At 33.6% G+C, this 23877-nt stretch overlaps 1 protein-coding gene across 1 annotated transcript; it reads right to left on the reverse strand.

The window, feature by feature from the left end:
* Positions 1–1611: 1611 nt before the first annotated feature.
* On the reverse strand, positions 1612–19570 carry LOC149423682 (uncharacterized). The gene is made up of 5 exons (XM_089631732.1): positions 18620–19570; positions 16351–16606; positions 10243–10476; positions 7741–7927; positions 1612–6773 (listed from the first exon to the last, which is right to left on the reverse strand). The coding sequence occupies exons 1-5, from the start codon at positions 19467–19469 to the stop codon at positions 6603–6605; spliced, it is 1698 nt and encodes a 565-aa protein (XP_089487858.1). The 5' UTR covers positions 19470–19570; the 3' UTR covers positions 1612–6602.
* Between the last annotated feature and the right edge of the window lie 4307 nt (positions 19571–23877).

Here is a 23877-nt window from a genome sequence, read left to right on the forward strand (position 1 = left end):
TTGGTTTGCACATTTCAACAATATTTTACTACACCACCATTTTAAATAATAATCCCATTTTATAATGCCTGTTCTTCACTATCTATAAGTTTAGAGTAAAAGTGTAGAGCAGGCTTTAGATATTTAAAAAATCAGTCACCCAAATCTTATATATTATCTTTATTGATAGTGAACCAAATTCGGTTGATTAAGACCACATTAGAATTTAAGAAGTTATTAAAACATTTCTAGTGTTAGCAGAGGAATTGAAAATCTAATATTAATCATATTCATAGCTTTAGATATTTTATAATAAATGTAGACAACTAAACGTTTAGTTACTGGCAAACGAATGATTTAAATTAAACTCTTAAGTCATAGCTGCCAATAATATTATTTATTTTTATAGATTCACAATATTGATGTATTATAATGATGATTTAACATATTGACTAAGAAAAATGATGAATAATATATTATTTGTGCTTGAATAAAAATAAAGAAAAGAGCATATGTTACTGATGGTGCTAATAAATAAATAATAAGTTAAGTTTAACAGAGGCACAATTTTTAATTTATTTGTGACAAGCGTTGGACAATTTAAAAAAAATTTAGACCAATGAAAGTTTTACCGACATCCACTATAATATCATTATTAAGATCATAGCCAAGATTCAGTTCTCAATTTTATTCAAGTCTCAATCTATTAATCATTGACACACTAACTATTAATTTATGTAAACTCATTTTACAATAGCAATATATCGGTTACATCTAATTGTTTAATGCTGAGAAATCATACATACAACGTATTTAGCAGTGTCCCAAAGACAGAAAAAACCCGATAACATCTCCAACTTTATCCACATTCGTATAACATTATATATGTTATATGTCATTTTTTTTTTCTATGCCGCAATAGACGAGTAGCTAGAAACTGACAACACCGTGAAGTTGCATCTCGACGGTTTGCAGTTTTCACAGTTAAACCTGTCGCAACGGCAAGCCGACAGCATTGATGCTGCCCACAATGGACTGCTACAAACTGCTCATCTATTGCAGCCCAAGATTTCAGAAACGGATCCATAATATGTATTGTCACGGCGCCAAATATGTAATTCGATTTTGAAAACATTGTTCACTGTGGCGGAATTTTGAATAAACATGGTGAAATAAAATGAAGATAATTTTTTTTGAATTGAAGATTTATTTTCAGTCAGTGTAATATATATTATATTTATGGCCATAAATGAACCTGACTCAATGTTTTTGCTATACAACCAAAGAAAAAAAAAAGAAGATTATTTTAGTGTGTAGAATATGTTTACTTTTCCCATAACTGACTAAAGTTATAATAAAAATATCATGGCTGGACACAAATCAGTTTGTCAAGTAATTTTTATAACATTATTTTATTTCTTTAACATTTATTTTGAAGAAAATAATTAATTTTGAATACAGCAAGGTTTCCTAAATTCACGAGGAAACATATAACTTAAATGTGACTAGATGATTATTAGTAGATATCATTTACAAGCTTCATTTAAAATGTAAATAAAAAGATTTTTTGTAAAGTCTTAAATGAAATAATAAAGATTAAATAAACCCAAGGATATGTGTATTTATACGCTTTAAATGTACTTAAAATAATATTATGTATATTATCACAACAATTACAATGTTCATGAATGATATTATTTGGAAATCTGTTGTCATGTTTTGTATGTACCAAATAAAAGATAATAATAAATAATATATCATAACTAATTGTTTTAATCCTCACTCTCTAATATGGACCCACCATAATTCAGACGTGTGCCAAGTTGATCTTAAAAACCAAAAAATGAAAATTAAACAATCAATAATCAAAAAATATATATCAATAGTACTAACTAATGTTAACGGTCTTAAAAACCATTCAGTGCAATTTTTATAGTCTGACATTATAGTTTAAAAATAAAATTCTAAGTTTCTTTACAGCCGTACAATGCAAAACATTGTATGTTGAAAATATTAAACATTGGTACTACTAAAACCTTATGAAATGCAGTACGTGTTGTACAAAGAAAATAATAATATTCAATTAAATTCAAATCCTTGCACAGTAGGCGAAATTTTAACTACTACTTAAACATTATGCATTCCAGCTTATAAGTCGGAAATTTTGAATGAGCTTATTAAATAATCAAACACTTTGTATATTTAGACAAGGAACGGCGAAATTTTACACTTATTATGAATGTTATTATATTTTTGTAGATTTAAATGTGCTGGAGCGGCCCTATTCTAGGCCAGACCCACTGGGCGGCTGCTCAATTAACCAAGCGTTTGTGGTGCCAATGAATTTGTTCATTTTACCCAATCGATAAAGTTTACTATCACACTTTCAAAAAATTTCCAAAAAACAACATACATATATATTTTTTACATATATTTTTTAGGCCAAACATTAGGCCATTTTTTGCATTAATGTTACCTATCATTTGCTGAATAATTGAAAGCAAAAAATATATAAAAGCAATTATAACTTACAAACCAAATATAAAAAAACGCTTTTCAAAAAGCTCAGCTTTGTTGAAAAGTGAAATTCATACCAGGGGCTTAGGATCACAGGGGTCTGTCTACAAAAACTGGTGTTTTGAGTTAAGCTTGGTTTCGTTAATGCCATAATCATATTTATTAGTCACACAAAGCTCTATCTCGTACATACAGCCGTTTAACCACTCAGAACATTAGAACGTCAAAAGACGTAAATATGATAATAGCGGTCAAGACATTAGAACATCTTTTCACGTAAACGCGCGAGATTTTACAAAAATCGATTTATTTCCATCACTAGTATACGGATTGCCATGATTTAAAAAACAGAGTATCGATAATGAACAACGCTACGCGTCTGTATTCAAGAATATCTATGGAACGTAGAGGTGCATTATCTAAGCCGATTGAATCTGTCATCTTGTTCGTTCATAATTTATTGCGTTTCTAAATAATTTATTAAAAATATTTTAGTTTGGACGGTTAATATTTTGAGGTGACTAATAGTTTTTAATTATATTTCTTCAATATATAAAGTGTTATTTCTTTACGATACTCAGAAAAAAGTACATTTTTCACGGCTTTGAAATAATGGTAAGCGATTTTTACATATTTTTGACGTTTTCATAAAATGTATATTTAGAAACGCAAATATTTACGTATAACAACACAATGCGATAGTGGATTTCATAATCTTTCCAAAACATTTTTTAGAATGAGGCTACGTTTCCCAAAACGTGAGTTATGAAGCTTTTAGCAAAACTCGTAAATAACACAAAAATTATCACGTTTTGACAGTTCTCAAAAGAACACATGGTAAATAAAAGTCTTTGTCTGAGAGGTTAAGAGATACAGTTGGGCATACAGGTGGGCATGTGAGCATTCCAATCTTTATTTGCATTTATTTATTTTTATTTTTACATGTTAAAAGAAAGACAAACACTCCCGGGTTACGAATAACCTGACAATATTTGAAAATCTCCCACTACCACCACAGTAAGCAGAAAATTTTTTGTTGTTATGGAGGACTAAGCCAGCCGAGGAATTGAACACACTACACCTGGGTGGGAACCAAACGCAATGCCAACTCAGCCACTGACTGGTCAAAACTATGTTTTTGTAGATAGGCCCCTGCAAACCTAAACCCCGATATTGACCTAACAACAACTCTTACATACATACATACAGAAAAGATTCTATAATATACTTTTATTTGTTATCCTGCAAACTTTCGATTTTATCACACCAAGCCGCAGAAGCAATAATATAAGTACTATTTTTCAAGTAAATGTGCGTACAACATTATTACATACTTTTTATAAACAAATGCACTTTTATTCTAAAATATCTCACATCCAAGAATAAAATTTTAATTACTTTCAATGAAGTCTTTTCTTTGGTTAAAAATATAAGTTTTGGAATATTAATTGAGGTATTAAAACTTTCCTTGTGAAAATTCTGAACATTTAAATATTATAGTGAAAAAACGCATTCATTAGCTTTATTATTTGATTTGGGTAGCATATTGGCTGGAGGTTCACTTTGGGACTTTCACAAAGCTATGCAGTTTAATCAGAGATTGGCTTTCACAAAGATATGCAGCATAATCAGATATTGGACTTTCACAAAGCTATGCGGCATAATCAGAGATTGGACTTTCACAAAGATATGCAGCATAATCAGATATTGGACTTTCACAAAGCTATGCGGCATAGTCAGAGATTGGACTTTCACAAAGCTATGTGGCATAATCAGAGATTGGACTTTCACAAAGATATGCAGCATAATCAGATATTGGACTTTCACAAAGCTATGTGGCATAATCAGAGATTGGACTTTCACAAAGATATGCAGCATAATCAGATATTGGACTTTCACAAAGCTATGCGGCATAATCAGAGATTGGACTTTCACAAAGATATGCAGCATAATCAGATATTGGACTTTTACAAAGCTATGCGGCATAATCAGAGATTGGACTTTCACAAAGCTATGCAGTTTAATCAGAGATTGGACTTTTACAAAGATATGCAGCATAATCAGAGATTGGACTTTCACAAAGCTATGCAGTTTAATCAGATGAAAAAAAATATTGAACAAAAATAAATACTAAAAAAATGGTCACATTGAAAGTTTTAACAGCTCAATGCCTACATAATATTTGGTTATTATCACATAATAATAATATAAAAGTTAATACATTCGAATAAAGTAATAAAATCTTAGATAAATAATCAATTTAAATAAAGTTACATTCTTGGCATGTTTTACATTATACTAATTTGAATGGACTAGATTATTACTTGGGACTGGATCTTTGGCCACTATATTAATTTGGGACTATTCCAGTGTATTTTCTTACAATTTTACAACATAATGAATATAATTCGTATGTACCTAGACATCGGTAAATCATACAGATTTAAGACAAAACATCTATAAAACAAAATTATTGGGTAAGTACTCAACTTCCATAAATTGAATAAAATCAAACACAAACATCAAATTAATGGAAAAATTCTTACAATAATAAATTTATACAGGTACTCAAAACAAGCCTTAATGGTACTATTAGACAATGCTATACGAATCAAGCGTTTTTTGGGTGTGGCCTATATCACCATATCGCTCACCATACAATCCCTTACAGAAGTCATGCCAGACAGATGATGTGTTATAAGTGTGATCTGCTAGCCAGGCGACATTTGAAAATGATGCGACCAGGTCAATTGGGGAGCTGCTGTGGTCACGCAGCCCTCGAGCACATGCTAAGGGGGGGAGAAAGATTATAGATTTGTGTGACACTACACATATATAATCTGTATAGACCATGTCCAAAAAACGCTTGACGCGTAGAGCGTAGTCTGACACAGGCTTCAATTAGGCATCAATCATATAAACCAACTGTATTATACAGTGTGTTCGGGGGTAAAAATCACTAACTTCAGAAGGCGATTCTTCATGATGGTAGAAGTAAAAAAGATAAATAACTATTTTCAAAATTCAAATGTTTATCTTCTTTTAAACAAATATTTTTATATAGAAGAATATTTATTTTCCCATACAAAAAATAAATATTTTTATATAGAAGAATATTTATTTTCCTATACAAAAAATTCAACTTTATAACCTCAAAACTACCTTAAAACATTCGAATTTCGAAAAAAGTAATCCCTCCCCGAAGTTAATACATTTTACACCCGGACACCCTGTATTAATAAATGATTGTAAGCTTTTGAGGTATAAATATGTAGTACACAAAATCAGAGCAATTGATTGCATTGATTGCATCACAATGTTATTTCAATCACCCACCCATATGAAATAGAAAAATTGCACCAACATTGCTTATTTATCAAAATCAATACCGTTATCCTTAACAACGAGTTAAGATTTTATAATTTTTTCAAACAACATGAATTAGAAAAACAAACAAAAAAGATTTCAGGTAACACCGGGTTTTGAACTTGGAATTTCACTTAGTGGGGGGTCGTCTTATCAATTTACCTACGTAACCCGATTCAATTCTGCGGAAATTCTTCATTACATATTCTATGGGAATGATTAATATTGTTTCACCTTTTATTTCTATGTAATAAAGTGGATAGGAAGACATCTCTAGCAAAAGACATGGGTCGGGGAGTTTCACAGGAATTCAAATGCAACATTGTCGTCAGATGGCCAATAAGCTCCATTTTGCTTTTTTTTTTTACATTTGAAATTTTCTCATTAAATGCCAATTCTAGTTCTGTTTCAGTTTTTGAAGAAATTGTGGGGATTTGACAAGCATAACAACATAACAGTTGTACTTTTCTGCTAATCATAATTGGTTTAAAAGCTGAAAAGGAGCTATAATCGGTGTTTAACGAGGCCATGTCAAATGTAAAATAAAACAAAATGGCGCTAATTGGCCATTTGAGTACAATGTTACATTTGAATTTCTGTAGAACACCCCAAAGATCGGGTTTAAATCATTGCTTACAAAATAAAGATGTGTGCCTATTTGAGAGTTAACTGATTATTACTAAGTAGCTTGATTGAAAAAACCACTAGTCCAGGGTATTAGATGTTAAAGATGTAGGCAATTATCCCCCTATAGATTGAAGGGAATGTTTGAATTGCACCAGTTTGGCCAATTCCCGGTACAAGATATCCTCTTGCCTCAGGAGTGCCACCAGAATAGCTGCCACAATAGGAATGACAGCACGCCATATTGATAGATGCGACCAGGTGGAATAATAGTCCGGTAGACTCACCTGGAAGAATATAGATAATATATTTAAAGTAAGCAAGCACATAAAGATTTTATAAAAGTATTTAAAAATTACTGGCATATAACATTAACACTGTGCGACAACTACGGCACTGGGAATTGGAGAAGGATATTAGTTTGAAAGAAATGGGGGAATAAAAGAAGACGAAGAACATCAAGAAGCCTGGTTATTCAGATCTGGTAGCTGAAGAAATTTCTGGCAACATTTGGATTTTGATTCGTGTTCACAAAAGAAAAGCTGTACAAATCGTCCACTCTCAGGGGAAGAGCAAATTAATATGCTACTTCAATAATAATTACAGATCGTCATATTTAACTTTATGTTCGGTGATACATTGCAAATTTTGTGAACACGAAAAACCCTTGGATTCAAAAAATATTATTTTCTTAAAGTTAAATGTGTCAAGCAGAAAATACTAGATGTCATAGAAAAAATATTACTATTACATGCATAGATAAAAGATACCAATTTAATAAATTGAATGTCGACCGTTCCAAAGAACAATATCGGATGTGCAAATTTGTAGTTTTGCAGTAGAGCTATTTGAAGTTTCGTTTCTGCATTTTTACCGTTTTTGAGATCAAGTAATATATTGTCATTTAATACTTTGCATTAACCCATATGTATTTAATGGGAGAAATATACTATCAAAAATAGTAAACGAAACTTTCTAGGCTGTTCTACTGGGTTCTTCGGGACCGTCGATTTATACTCACCGGGTTTCACATCAGTTATTTCTGGGAAGAGTGGCTTAGAGCAAAGGGTTAACAGCTTTGCTATAGAGCTCGTCATATATGATTTTAACGGTTGAAATTCATTGGAACTGGAATATATCAATCAAAGGATAAATGACTAACGTGCCATTTAGCAGTAAGGTGTTTTAGCCATTTAACCTTTCCAAAGTCGAGATTTTGTAATATGTAATAGTATAAAAAAGATTTCCAATTACCACCGCTGTTGAGTTTGTTGCGAGGAAAGTGTAATTTGAGTCTGCGCTGTACTGGAATGCCATCATCTCATCGAACTTGCGGCTGGACAAGGTGACCAGCATGCACACCAGGTATAAGAAGGTCAACACTAATCCTCGAATGTGTGATTCGACGATCGAGGCCAGGTTTGATATGTCAATGTCCAAACTAAATGATAAGAAAAAACACAATTATTATGTAAATCAGGCGTGGGCAACATTTCCTTATCTTGGGGTCAGAAAAAGTATACAAAAATAGTAGTACAAAATACCGAAAATAAGTAGAAGCGCGAGGATCCCGGCCACAGCGGACGTGATATAACCACTCCTGTTCATTTAATCTGTTTAGAAGGTTTCACTTGTTAAGAGATTGCTGAAAAGTGTTCAACAAAAGTGTTTTACGTTGTGCTTACCTACTCAAGTAGCTAAATGTCCGTGACTATTATCGTTTAGCTGGAATTTACAACTGTCATAATATTTTAAGCAGATATAATTTGGAAAGTGCAGCTAACACAAACAAAGACTCTAAGCCAGAGACTGAATACATGGCCCAGCAAGTGTCAAGCAGTGCAATTAGTTTGGGATTTATGGGACCTCTTCAGCGAGCTGTCTTTGAATGATATCGACGTAAGAGGCAAAAAGGAGAAGAAAATCCAAGAAGAGACTAGAATGGCCAAGAAGAGACTATAAGGACCAAGCAAAGATAAGAAGAGACACGAAGAGACAAGAAGAGACACAAAGAGACGAGAAGCTAAAAGGGTCGAGAAGATGCAATGAGTGTTATGACGAGCTAAAAAAAACTACAAGATACGAAAAGCGGTGGTAAGAAGTAAGAAGATTCAAGAAGAGAAGAGACCAAAAGAGTTCAGAAGAGACGAGTAGCGGCGGTAAGAAGTAAGGAGATTGAAGAAGAGATAAGAAAAGACTAGAAGAGACAAGAAGGGGAGGTAAGAAGTAAGAATATGCAAGAAGAGACGAGAAGATACAAATATATGTAAGAAGAGCTAAGGCGAGTCAAAAAGAGGCAAAATAAAATAGAAGAGATCAGAAGAGACAAGAAGAGTCAAGAAGAGACAAGAATAGTCAAGAAAAAAAAAAGAACAACCAGGAAGAGCCAAAAAGAAGAATGACAATGTAAGAAGAGGCAAGAAGAAGGCAGTCATAACGTTCAAGAACAACCAATAACGTTCAATCAATTCCTTTATTACTGCCCATACTAAATTCCAATATTGGCTTATTAGGTTGACTGTATACCGGTCGATTAAACTCCAACCTCCTTCCAATTCTCAGAGCACGTGTTCCAAGTCCTAAGAAATCAGTGCCCCTGGTGTACCGGTCGCACCGGGACAGGAGTGCTCCTGGCTGGGGTGGTACAATCATATCATATTGAATCATAAAACAAAATACCGAAAATAAATAAACCACGCCATGGCATTTGTAATTTCATTATATATCTAAAGGTAAACAGCACTCTTCCCTAAGCGGCTTCGTCATTGAAATCACTTAGCAAAAATGAGTCCTACGTCACAAATTCATTAGAGGTAAACCGATTTTCAGATCTGTTTTGTAGCCTCCTGTAAAACAGTTAACATGGACGTAGTACCATTGACCTCTGGGGTAGAGAGTTAAGGAGCACCATGAATTATTCAATAATATTTATACATATAACAAAATACCGTTTCCTTTTTCATAAAGTGTTAATAAAGTTTCCTTTTTCATGAAGTGGATTAAAACTAGAATTATACAGCAACACGTTTGCTCAATTATAAATAAATAATGAAAGCTACAGAAAGAGTTTTGGTATGAAAGCATTCTAGTTTTGACATTTCTAGAATTCAACAATGATTGGTGGTGACGCGGTTCTCGCAATTTCAGTGTACGAACTGGGCACGACAGGTTATTTTAGACATGAGTACACAACATGAGTATCAGATACTTTCCTTGTGGAAAAGGGGCCTAACACTGCAATATTTTGTTCTTCTCAAGTATGTGAGCAATTTTTCTAGGTAAAATGTACCATCACCTTGGACAGAACTATATTATGTAATGTGATCAGTATGGGACAGTGGCGTGACCAAAGGTAAGCTGTGATTAATTTTTCAGGCATGAATTTTATTACATTTGAAATCGGCCATTTTGTATGAAATATTACAGGATATTACATATACTCGTTATTAGGGTACCCTATTTGATAAAGCTAAAAATGTAATCTTGAGGAAGAGAGTTTTTTTTTATTATGAATGATCCAGGGTAGGTGGCCACTGCAAATAACAAATATTTTATTGGGGTTGAACGATTAAAACTAATGGAAAAAATAATTTGTCTGTTTTTAACATTTTATTTATTAGGCACAGCTTTTCAGCCTTTATGGATTGCATGTCACTGCTATGGGGAGGAAGTTGGTTTGATTGAAGCGATCTTCCTTTTTTGGGTTAGGGTAAATAATCAGATGGCGCATATCCATGCAAATGATGACATATTTACCTATCAAACACTGACACCAGACAGCATGAGCAGAGGAAGTAGTATGCGGCGGAATACGGCACGATGATGGCTGCGTGGAAGGATAGGTGGCCCGGGTGTGAGCCATCCCCGTAGCTCAGGGCCAGCAGATGCATCAGAGCCAGCCCGCCCAGCAGGCCGTGGCACAGGGTGGCCACCCCGCGCCACCCACCTTGGGCACTTATGGCCACGTCTAGCGGTGTGAGGCTGCTTAATCTGAAATATTTTGGGTTGAAAATGATATAAGTTTATAGTTTGCTTCAAAAGACAACATATATTATGTCTATACAGTTATTGTAATGAACGTAGGTCAGAGACTATCGAATAATAGTGAAGTATATCTCAGATGAATGGATGACGCGAACAGAGTTATAAAAAGGCCCGGTAAGCGTGTATGTCACCCTCTTTCCATTTTGACCGTCTACCAGTTGTACTTTATAAATAATATACTTGTCTCATAATAATATTAACCCTTGATACTCCAAATTTTTTTTTACATGGTATACCAGCTACTCCATAGAGTGTAATGTAAAAATTAAGATATTTTTAGAAAATTAGAAAGGCAGTAAATAAAAATGATATAGTTATGTTAAGAAATATATATTTATTATCATATAAGATTTTTAATAAAAGAAAAACTTGCATATTCTAATCTTTATAATTTTTTAATGTGTGGTATTTTACAAAGCCGTCGCCCAAATGCATACGTGGTTTGTTACGACACGTCTCACAGTACCTACTCACTGGTTTCCCGTCTGCCACCTTTTACTGCCCTTTTCGAGCAGACCGCACAGTCCCGCTTGGGACCTTTTCTTAAAATATGGAGTTTTCCATTGAGCCTGGTCTTTGATGAAGTGATTTTTTGTTTTGTTGTGTAAAACAGATCAAAAAGCACAACCAATCGTAAGTGGGTACAATATACAACTGAATAGAATCATGTGTAAAAGGACCCTTTTATTTTTTAAACAATAAAATGTATACCCATTGTTTATGTCGCCGCTGCGGCGCCATCGGAGTTGTTAGAATGTTTCCTCTGTTTTTTGTTTTAATTTCATTTTTAAATTACGAATTTTAAATATTCGATTTTTTTTTTACAGAAAAATTAATGCTTGAATTACACCTGCCGAATGCTCGGCCTAGACAGTGCTTTCGGCCGAATGCTATTTCGAATGCGAATTTCGGCTGATGCGATCCGTACAGTCAGTACCCGACCTAGTAACGTGCAAGTGATTCAGGCAAGACAGTGGATAGAAGCAAAGCCCAATGAGTCGGTAGAGTAAGTACCCCCTCCACCTGTATACTAAACTCGGTGCTTCGCTCACTCTCCACTCGGTCAGTGCAATTAGCCGAGTCAGTCAGTGAAAGATAGAAAATTAAAATTTTTAAATATTTGGAATTTTTTAGGAGTGATTGTTGCTGTAAAACTTTCTTCAATTTTCTCTTTTCCCTCTATCGCGAAACCACGTTAACAGCACATTAAACTAATTTCAATGAACTGACTCGCCCACGTGAATGTGATCGATCTATTCTCCAATAAGTTGCTCGGCCGAGTAACAAGGCTCGTGGAATTCGGCCTTATGGAAGTAATTTCTAAATTGTACAATTAATGAAAAAAGATTTCTTGTTGAAAGGTTATTACAAGCATATTTTGAAACTATTAGGTTATTGAAACATGAAAGTAGATTTCAATGGAAAATAATGTCGATTTTATATTGTAATGAACGATCCTACAAATATTAATTGGTAAAGACTTTTTAGGTCAATAGTAATAAATAATGGATAGAGGGAATAGAATCTTTAAACCGCGTAGCAGAATCTAGTATTTAAGTGTTTAAAGACAACAGAGTATTAGATAATATAGTCGATAAATTTCCTTAAGAACTGTGTTGAAGGATAACTGCCGTAGTACGGGGTGCCACGATGCCTAATTGCAAAGCTATTTGTTGAGTAATGCTTGCTTGACTTTGTTATTTTAACAAACGTTATATCAAAGTGTTACTCGTATTTTTTTTTATAATTTCCTAAATGATTTGATGTCGAGAGGAGTATCGTTTGTTCGTACACGGAATTTGTGAATAGATGAGATTTAATTTTTATGTATTCTCAAAATATATTTAGAAACTTCACACCGATAGATGACGTTATTTTCAATATCTTTGAATAAAACATTTTTGACACATTATGCTTTTGAATGTCAAAACTCTAAGCACCTCGCCCGACGTAACAAAACTAGCAATAAAGAATAAAAATGCACTAGAAATTTAAGCTCAAGGTGACAAGAGAGACAAAAAAGAGCCTCCACATAAAACCAAGACGAACATCTTTGATCATGTGAGATCACACATTAAATCATTTCTAAGCATGGAGCCTCACTATATGAGAAAATCGTCTAAGCGTAAGTATTTAGACATCTCTCTCTCCATAAGGAAAATGCACGCTTTGTAGTTGGATTATTGCAAAGGAATGGAGATTACCGAGCCTGTTACAGAAATAATGTACCGACGAATAATCAAAGAAGTATCAGTGCCTAATCTGTACTACTATTAGGACAAAACTACAAAGAATACGTTGAAAGGAAAGATGTTTGCAATAAGGAGAAGGAAAATGATAAAGAGAGATTGAACAAAAAAAACAACTTCATGTCGCTAACATTTGACCTACAGGCAGTTTTTCAAATCCCAAGCGGAAAAGTTGGTCTTATCTACTATGTAAGAAAATTGTGTGCATAAAATCTCACATTATATGAGACTCCCGTCCCCAATAATACTATTTTCCATAGTCCTAAATAAATGGAAAGCGTGGGAGTTACGAAATAGGCTCTATCCTGTACTAATACTTAAAAAATGACATGCCAGACAATATTAGGGATATTAAACTGTTTTTGGACACAGATGGAGGGCAGAACCGGAATCAATATGTAGCAATAATATTACTTTGGGCCATACAACATATTGAGCACATCCACATAATTGAGCAGAAATGTCTACAATCTGGTCACACGAATGTGGAAGCAGATTCAATGCATAGTAGCATAGAACATGTTAAGAAAAACTCTGCTGTGCATGATTGGATTAATATCTTAAGAAACTATGCATGATTGGATTAGTATCTTCGAACGAGCAAGATTAATACCGAATTATTTAATATTTAATAAACCACTAAGCGATGCAAATGTTGGGTTTCATATTAAGAACTTCAAAAGATTTCAAAAATTTAAAAACTTTAAAAATATTATATTCATTCATTCATTGTCAGAAGCCATTTAGAATTCAACTCAACCATTTGGAATCCATTTTAAAATATTCATGAAAAATCTATCGAGCGAATCCAACATAAATTTTTACGAAACATAAATTACAGATTAGGAATTCCTATTGAAAACATTAACTACACCTCACTGTTGAAAGTCATGGGCCTTGCCACATTGAAAGAAAGAAGAATATGTTCTGATCTATTTTTTCTTTATAAAATTGTTAATAACATGTTTGACTCCCCTGAACTCCTCAGGCTGATTGACTTTCATGTACCTAGTAGAACGGTTCGTCAGAAGGTACCTTACCATTGTAACATTGCAGGTACCAAAGCAGAAATAAATTCAGTAATGAACTGACTGCACAGTGCAGGGAATAAATATCACATGAACACCAACGGTACTGAATGTCTATCAGCCTATAAAAACATTGTTATTAAATCTGTATATGTATCTATCTTGATAGCTTTGTAATGTTTATAAATTTTCAATGTATCTAAATTTATAGGAATGTGCATCCTATAGTTTACTCTGTTTGTTGCTTTAAATTAATATTTCTATACTTGGTACATATTTTAATTGTTATATCTCTTTTACTCTCTGATTATATCAAATGTATTTTTAATTGTATCATACGTAAAAGCCCTAATTTGGGCGTGTACAAATAAATAAATAAATACAAAGTTAAAGAGTTCAAACATTACAATTTCATCGATCTGAAAGTCCTAGCTAGCAAGGTTATGATAAACAGAACAAAAGACGACCAAGGTAACCAAATTAAATGGTTAAAAATAAAAGGAATCCGTAATGTGAAAGGAGAAACTAACAACATCTTCTTTCATTTTCATATGTTGGACACATTTCATCACATACATATTGCAGACGATTTAAAAGCTTATTCTAAGAGAAAGTTAATTACAAGATCTTCTCTTACTTCACCTGGCTCACAAATAAAAAACGTTTCCCATATTATTCTCCAGGACTTGAAACAACTCTATGATGAACCACTATAACAATGTCACATGAAGAATTATATGGATAGTACAACAGACTCCGTACTAATGTCAGTAAGTCAATAAGTTCCTGAGCCTGCTAAAGATGAATATGGAGATGAGGAAACACAAAAGTAATTCTTGCTTAATATTACCAATAACATCAAAATACTTTGTATTATAATATTTTGCGCGCTTCATATGATTTGCATCAAAACCATAAAAGGCATTTTTTGTTTTGTTCAACATTTTATTGTTAACACCCAATAAAACAATTAGGACGGGTTGTTTCGGAGGATTTGAACAATTCATCAAATTTCAATGTTAATTTGCGAGTTCTGTGAAAGTCCTATTCAAGTTCTGATATTATATCATTATAGGCTAGTTTCTTGACAGAACTGAAATAATAACAGAACTAGAAAATATATTTCACAGAGCTCGCAAATTAACGTTGAAATTTGAAGAATTGTTCAAATTCTCCGAAACAACCCGTCCTTAGAATGAGTGTTTAACAAAGTAATTTATTGTTAGAGCGGTTGACTCCAGTCCCTGGGAAGGAAGGTACAATCATCATTTTTTTCATAGATATGTAAAGTTGTGCCTATATTCGAAAAAAGGAGACAAACACAACAACAAAAAACATAATGTAAAAGCTTATTTAATGGGGATAAATAAATTGATATTATAACTATGTAACCCCCACCCTCCCTTGTCCCACCCCACCACACCCTCTGTGAAGCTCTGACCTCGTCTTATATGATTTCTCTCGCTTTAGTTTAATATTATATTTTATACATTATTGATGTTTGTACCTAGACTAGTTTTCTATAATGCTGTTCTATAAACCTAACAAAGTGGTTAAAAACAAAATAACTTTTCATTTAATTAAAGTGTCAAGCCACAAAGTAAACGCTTTCTTTGATAATTATATACTATTTTATATAAATAATTTTGTAAATTCATAATACTTCTGCTCAATAGTACATATGTGTACGTTTCCCGTTTTGGTTCAATATGTAGTGTACAGAATCCAAAATATGAAAATAAAAAACAATTTGTGTTATTTATTAGTCCTTTACCTGATTCAGACCTGGTTTAGCAAAAAATGTTGGTTTGGTGACGGCTTTGCATTCATATTACAACAACACCTTGCTAACAAAATGAACGCTCTTCCTTGGTTTCGCTTACGACTCGTACGCAAAATTTGCCCGAAGTTGGATTGTTAAGTTCATCTCCATATTTTGTGACGCGGGCTGTCTAAGCTTTCCTATTGGCGGATGGAAGAGCAAACTACATAACGGGATTTAGATTGCTCTGTTTTAGATTGTAGGGAACATGCATTTATATTATCTAGGCTTTTTAAGCGAATTCAAAGAGGAGTTGTATTGTGAAATTACTCCAAAATGGGGTTGTATTCAGATTGGAATTAACTCCAGAGGGTAAATCGAGTCTTATTAAATCAATGGTGTTATCCAAAGATATTAGAAGAACGAGATATGCTATGTTGGCCGCCGGACCGTAGCCGGAGTACTACCTAATTAGGGTACTTTGAACGGTATCGGGACGTGTACGCACAGAAATCTGTTCTATGTATTAGTGCGGATACCTTAGCGCAAGCGAAGGTGTGCAGTAGTATTGGTGAACAAAACCGGCGACACTCGGCAAAACAATTCCACTCAGTACGAACTGCGCATAGCACATCTCGTTCTTCTAATATCTTTGGTGTTATCCCATTCATTGAACCATAGTTGCAATCACTCACAGAATGACAGACTCAAAACCGAAAAGAGCATGTTTTATGATTGATTAGTACAGTAAACGATTGAAATCAGAAAATTCATTGCATACCTGAAATATTTCCTCTCCTCGGCCCTTCTCTGCGCCTCCCCCAACACCCTGTCTCTCGCCACAGCTCTGAAGTGGCCTCCCCTCTGCACGTAGATCTTATCCGATCTGTTGCTGAAGGCTCCATCTAGGGTTCCGTCGTTCGGTGAAGTCATCGGAGACGGAGATGAGAATGGATTGTCAATATGCCTCTCGTTGTAAGTGCTGACGTCAGAACCGAGACCATCGAGCATGGAGGATAGATCCAGCGTTGGTCGAGCTAAAAAATTAGAGCACATTTGGCATCTTAAATTCAAATACACAGAAACATGTGGAAATAATTAAAGGGATAGGATGGTATGTATGAGACGATGTAAAACTCAAGAAATGAGTACCAGAGTTAGGTGGTACACTTTCTTTGCCTATCTTGGACAAATGGCGTAACGGTTTGTTTTAGTTACTTTTATTTGTTTTAGGTTTAACAAAGCTCTGGGTTCTGACATGTGTTAAAATACAAGGAGTTTTGACGTCAACATATAGGCAGCAACATATACCTTTTTGTTCTATCAGAGGCTTTTTAAACCTAACATAGTACATTTTGATTACAACTGCCTGTGAAATTGAACAATAATGAACAGCAGTGAAAAATATTATGGCTTAAAAAATATATATTCATATAGATCAACAAACGCTGATTCTGAATACATAAGTTTTATTATGTGTAGAATTGATAATCGTTATTTAAAAACGAAGAAAACACCATGTCATTAAAACACACCGTTTGGTTAGTACTAGCGATGGGTCGAATCTGTCAAAAATCACTTGAATGCATCTATTTCAAAGCAGTCACGTCATTGGTCAGAATTAATTGATATCAAAGCAGTCACATCATTGGTCACAATTCATTTGAAAACTTAAATCGATTCCCAACTCCGAGAAGGGTCAAAAATATCTTGGATTGCTTGACAAACGAGATATTATGCCCGTGTGTACATTGTGTTATGTACTACCTAATATGATTTGATATGCATTTGGGATTACACAATTATTCAATTGTCAAATGTTGGAATGTTAGGTATTAGATATTAGCTGTTTATTTAGAATATTTTCTACCAACCGAAGAACCTTTGAGTATGTGAGCAATTAATTATATTTTAGGTTGGGATTTACGATGCCCGTACATTTAGTGTCAGTAAAAAATAGCATTCTGACTTATAATAAGTTTATTAATAATAAAATATGTATTTTAAGGTTATATATGTATTTGTTGTGAAAGACGCAATCGGCCCGATATATAAATTGAATATTATATTCGGTATTGTTTTGGTGTCCAGGTTTTTGTGTCCATGGAGATGAAAATTTTTCATTATTAAATATTATCTTCTATTGAAAAATGACTTCACGGAATAATGAGAAATATGAGGATATTCCAAACCCCCAGTGGGAATATTCAAGTGTTGTATTTCCTTATAATTGGAAATAGGTACGAAACGTATTATTTATTCAATTTAAATGTACATATTATAAATTTAACGTATTATGAATCGCATTCAAATTCGTAGCCATTCATATCATCGTAATAATACTGTGTTGCTATCTGCAAGTAAACAATAAACATCATTGCCAGTACGAAAACACTGGTTTTGGTCGAGTATTCCCCAAATTATGGGTAATGTCTAAGAGTTTCATTAATTTATTAATTATTATTATTATTTTATTTATTTTGCAGGGAAAACCTTTTAGTGGAGGAAAATGCGGGAATTATGAGCATTTCTTGATTATTATAAATAATATTTACAATAATTATGAGAATGCACTATATTTCGTTTTCGTTCACAGCTTATTTTCAAAAAAGTCAATCTTTAAAGCCTAGTGAAAAAACAATACTAATTTCAATATAATTTTGTTTCAATTTGGAGGTACAGAATTTGTGGGGAATTTTAAAATCTCTTCATTGGCAACCAGTGGCAGCTCGTGACTTTTGGGTTTCTAGAGTGCCAATATTACAAAAAATGGCATTATTGATGTTGTTGTAGTTGAAAATAATTTTTGTTTTTTCGAAAATTTGATTTTTTGTAATAAGAACTCCAGGATATCCGTGCGGCGCACGGCCAAACTGAAATTTCCTGGAAATCTTCATACAAAAAATCGATATTTTCGAAAAAATTTTTAAAAAAACTTGCTATGAGATTACAAAGGCAAAAACATTTTTGCAGGTGGCAATTCCAACCAGGAAGGTTTTTAAAAAATGATTTGGATTAAAAATAAATAAATGCAAAATATAATAACTCACGTGGTTTGGCATTTCCTAGAGGTTTAATATGTTTACCAGTTGCAGGATCGAAAACACGAGGGCTCACGTCCCTTGTGTTTGCATTCTTGTCTCTCTTGCCATCTTCGTGGCGACTTTTCCGTCTTTTCTTTGGCTTGAGTTTACTCTCTTTAGACGACCCATTGTTATTGACTAAATCGTTGGGTTCAATTTCTAAATCTCCACTCAATGTGATTTCTTCCCCTTTGTTGTATTCTTTGAGATAATCATCAACTTTTTCTAATGCACTCATACTAGAGACCGTTATATCAAAATCGGATCCTAAATCAGATCTGTGCTTTGAAGAGATTCGTTTCTTTTTCCTTCTTGATGGACTTTTCTTTTCTCTATGACTGCCGCTGTGAGATCCACTTTTGCTATGCCTCAAGTTCTCTTCTGATTCGGTTATTCCATTTACATATGCTGATAGTGTTGCAATAGGGAGTTTATTATCGGATTTCTTTATTTCGTTTTCCATAAATCCCATGATACCCTGTTTTATTTGTTGATGTATTTCTAATTCACCTTCAGCGGACACATTGATATCAGAATCTACCCAGGATCCGCGAGACTTTTGCACTCTTGACGTACTGTCTTCAACTGTAATAAGGGTGGTTTGAATCCCTCCCTCGAGAACCTGAACATCCTCAGTCTTGGAAGATCTCCTCGATATGTCATTGTGACCACTACTGTCCCTTCTACTTCTTTGAAAGGTAGCAGATGGAGACGCTTCATTGAACGATTTATTTTTGTTATGAACTTCCACTATGGCACTAGTCCTCTCGGGGGTTGTAACGGGTGATATTCGGCGTCTTTCCTTAGAAGCACTCATTGTTTAATCCTATCGTAAATTAAACACTAAAAAGCATTGCGCACTATAATATCTAATGATTTTAGGTATAAAAAAATCATAAACATTGCGCTAACATGCACCAATCTACAACCCCTGACATTTGACATTTAAAACCGCCATTTCCAAACAAAGTAAACAAACCGGGTAAAGCTTTTGTATTCTAACGACAGATGGTCATAGTAAGCGCGAATCGGGAAAATACAAAAGGCTATTCATTTGGCGGGTCATTTGAATCTGTAAACGACTTTCTAAAACAGTGGTATTTGAAGGTAAGTACCTACTTACTAAGAAAATAATTATGTAGGTAACTAATTTGTTTGTTTTTGTAAAAAAAAAGCTCTGCAATGCTCAATCAACAAAATGGAAAACATCATCCATCATGTTAACATTATTTCTCTTCTTCAGCAGATCTGTGCCATTATAATGAGGCGAGAATATTTATTTATATTTCTTATTATGGCGAGCTTACCAAGGTCGACTACATTCTACGCCGTCGATGAATAAAAGTACCTTCTTTTATTATACCGCGACGATTTCAATTTTTGTGACTCGAGGCAGGTTTTATTTATTAGGGATTTGTTAAAAAAAAAACGCTTGAAACAAGAACAAAAGGTGCCACATTTTTAAGTAGGCACCTACATGATAAAATCATTTATTTTGTACAAGAATTATTATTACTATACAGGAAAACCTTACCGATACATGATTATAATCCCATTATATTTATTTGTTTTACTGGTTTGGCTTTTAACTTAGGTATGTAATTTTTTGTGCATAATGTAATTTTTTTCATAAAATTAAACATATTAAAAGATTGCGTTAAAATTAATCCAATTGTATTACCTATCTTTCAATAATCTTTTCACACAATCGCAATGTTAACAATAACAAAAAACATTTCTTTACAAACCAGGTAAGTACCTACCTGTGTCCTTGGTGTGATAATAATAATAATTTCGTCTTTCTACCTGCCATCGACAAAACCACAATTTGAAAATGCAAAAGCCAACGCAAACGAAAATTCAGTGCCCAGTCTCAAAGACATATGAGAAAATAAATAAAAATTGGCGTCGATCACGGGCGAGTGTTTATGTTTTTGACCGAAATGGACTGACGCAATGATATTATATTATCACGCCTTTCAGCCGCACGGGAGAAAGTGAACAGGGTCCCTTTCTCCAATTCTATGAAACATCAGAGTTTGTTGACCGACCGATGAATGACGAATGAAACAAACATTTTATCGAAGAAAAAAGGTTTCGCCACAGAATTAAATTGTTTACGTTGTTTTTGGAGAAAAATACGAAAAAATAAATTGCTATTTTAAGTTTTAAAAAATGCATAAAAAATGTATGCTTACTATGGAAATGTGATAAAATACCAATTTTAGAAACAAAATTTAAATTCTGAATGGTGGTCTTACACAGGGGCGATACTGAAAGTATCTTCCACTCCGGAACGTGCCGCAAATATCTATTTATTATTTTTAATTAGTAATTTCTGAAAAAACACAAAATTTAAAAAAAATAATTTACTTGCGCACTCCGGGATTTGACCTCCAGCTTGCTAGTCAAGAGCCTTACTCTTCGATCGTAGAGGCCGTCATACATCGGTGGGACATTGACCTTACTTCGGGCACACTAAACCCGCTCACAGAATATTTCTATCATTGCATCTCTTCACTGGTGGACTGCACAAAAAATACCCTTTTTAGATCGGTTTCCAACAAAGAAAATATTTTATTTTATTATTTAGCTAAGGCTTTGCAATCGCGAGTCTGCTAAAATTGATAATTCTAATTTGCAAGTTGAAAAGTTGAAAAAAGGAATCCCCTTTTGTGGCACGTTTATTAAATTAATTTAGTTCAATAATAAATTGTGTGAATAATGGGTTCCTTGGATGTACTATAAAAAAAGACATAGTAATATCAAATAAAAAATCAATACAAAAAATAACTTAAGTCAAAATTGCTGCATCATTGTAATGAGTCCATGTTTATTTTGAAATACATTTTGTCAGTTGTTAAGATATACTATTTTTAAATAAACATTTGTAAAGCAAACGTTTGAACACTGGATAGCATTTTAGCAAAATTTACCGACATGGGTACTATTGCAAACATGTTGTAAGGATAAAAACAGTTTTCATCATTAAATATGAATTTTTTACTTTTTTTCACCTTTTTTACTTCCCAGAACTTCCTCTTCTTTATTTTCCTAAAAAGACCCTCCACGCAGCATCCACAAATACGACATAGGCCCTGAGGGATTTTTTTTCATCAGTGCCTCCTGTGTGGAGCAAATGTAAAAAAAGTACCTACCTACCTTTCTCGCCTAGAACAATTCAGAAAGATCCTCGATAATTTATTCCAGAGTCCAGAATCTTCTGAAATAAAGCAAAATTCCTTGAAACGTACTACTATGGCATCGTGCGTTTCGTCACGTAGCTGATACCCAGATTCATGTTCGTATGGTGTTACAAGTAAAGTTGCAACAGCTTCCAGAAATATATTAATGCATTCAGTACTTACGTGTACGAAAGATATAGAGTATCAGAGTACCTACACATTACATTACATTTATTGTACATGTGCGTACAAGCGTAAACCAAAAGCTCCGAAGCCGTTATGACATGTATACAAGATAAAATATTACCTACCTAGGGAAGGAGAGTCTGGCAATCACGAAAATAGGGTCAACTCGAAAGTGATAAATAGGCACCTACCGCACTTTTGGGAATAATGTCATCACTCTGCTTCCGCGGATACATTACGCAATCTGTGATTAATATGAGTAACTGGCGTAAACTAAACAGAATCTGAATCAATGACCTAGATAGCTTGTGGTAGCACAATACGGTATTTTCACGGTTATTTTTTTTATTCTCGAAAAAAATTACGATAGTCAAGGAATTTTTATTTCATTTTATGTAAATGAAAAAATTTTCTATATCGATTTAAAACTTGCTATTTTCGATTTGCCGCCAAAGCGACATGTTTTTAGTTGTGAATTCGGCGGCGTTGACGTCACGCCGAGCAACTCTGGTGATAGCCGTCTTACAAGATATTGGCGTTTTCTATGTCATAAGGGCGCTGTAGCCAGTTTTGTTGGTAAAATTTTGGAATATGCGGTTTAAGGCGATGCTATACGTAGTAATGCAAAAGCATGTGTTTTTGGTTTGAAAATTTGGTCGCCTAGAAATTTTTCAGGTGCTTTAATTAAATACTGCGAGTAGAATACATCTTGGCCTTTGAAATAATCGAGTATTTTTTAGATAAGTCTTTTTATAAGCCCAGAAAAAAAATAATGTACAAGGCGTATGAAAACTGCTATAAAGTTCAAAATCTCCTACTTATGAACCCATTTTCGGTTATGATTTTATTGTATAATGTGGAAAATTAAGTTATTTATTAAATTATCGAAAAAAAAATGTTTATGCCTGAACATCGACAAAATAATATAAAAAGCACTTTTTGGCCATGTTTTTTTTGTTGCATAAATCAAAACAGGCGGATGGTGTTAAGCGGGATTTTAAACTTTATCGCCATCTACGTAAGGGTTATTATTGATAGCGGCTCAATTTAAAATATTACACGACGTAGTGCATCGCCTAAAGATCGTTTTTGATATCAACGGATAAAGCTTACTGATATAAAATATTGCTAATTTATTAAAAATCTGTTCAAATTATTCGTATACCTGTTAAAACCGTGACTTCATGTCTTTATCGAATGAGTTGACAGATTGCATATAAAAATATCAAGTGAAGAGAGGTTACTGTGGTAAATCTATTTGATTTAACCTTCCCCGCATCACTAAGAAAAACTCACGTGGTTCTCGCTGCAAATTACTTTATTATCTTCTCATGTAAGGCTAACTTTAGACTTGTAAGTTTTTTCGTAAATTTACGACTTCTAGCCAATGGGCATATTGGATTTTCAAAATGCAATATGCCCATTGGCTAGAAGTCGTAAATTTACGAAAAAACTTTCAAGTCTAAAGCTAGCCTTATATTATATTCTTACGATGCAAGGTTTTTACAATCACTGTCATCCATCTGTTTTCGAAGGGTTTCTGGAAACAATTTGTGAAAAATTAAAAATAGAAATTCAGTTAAATTTGTAAATAGAAATTCAGTCTTGATAAATAAACTTTCGCTTGCCGGGAATGCGTCTTTGAATAATTTAAAATGCAGTATTTCCCAAGTTATTAATAGAATCATGTAAGTTTTTTGGATCACCACAGGAAATCAGGATCCTGAATGTGCAATTGATGAGGTATTAATTACCCCTGAAACTGCTTGTGCTGTGGCCTTTTAGAGTCTTGACGCCCATAGACTTTTGTTTTATAAATGAATTGCCTATTACTTACCTGCACGGATTCGTTTT

Source organism: Hesperophylax consimilis, chromosome 5 (genome assembly GCF_061612785.1).
Source record: "Hesperophylax consimilis isolate HC1 chromosome 5, BYU_Hcon_1.0, whole genome shotgun sequence".
NCBI lineage: Eukaryota > Metazoa > Arthropoda > Insecta > Trichoptera > Limnephilidae > Hesperophylax > Hesperophylax consimilis.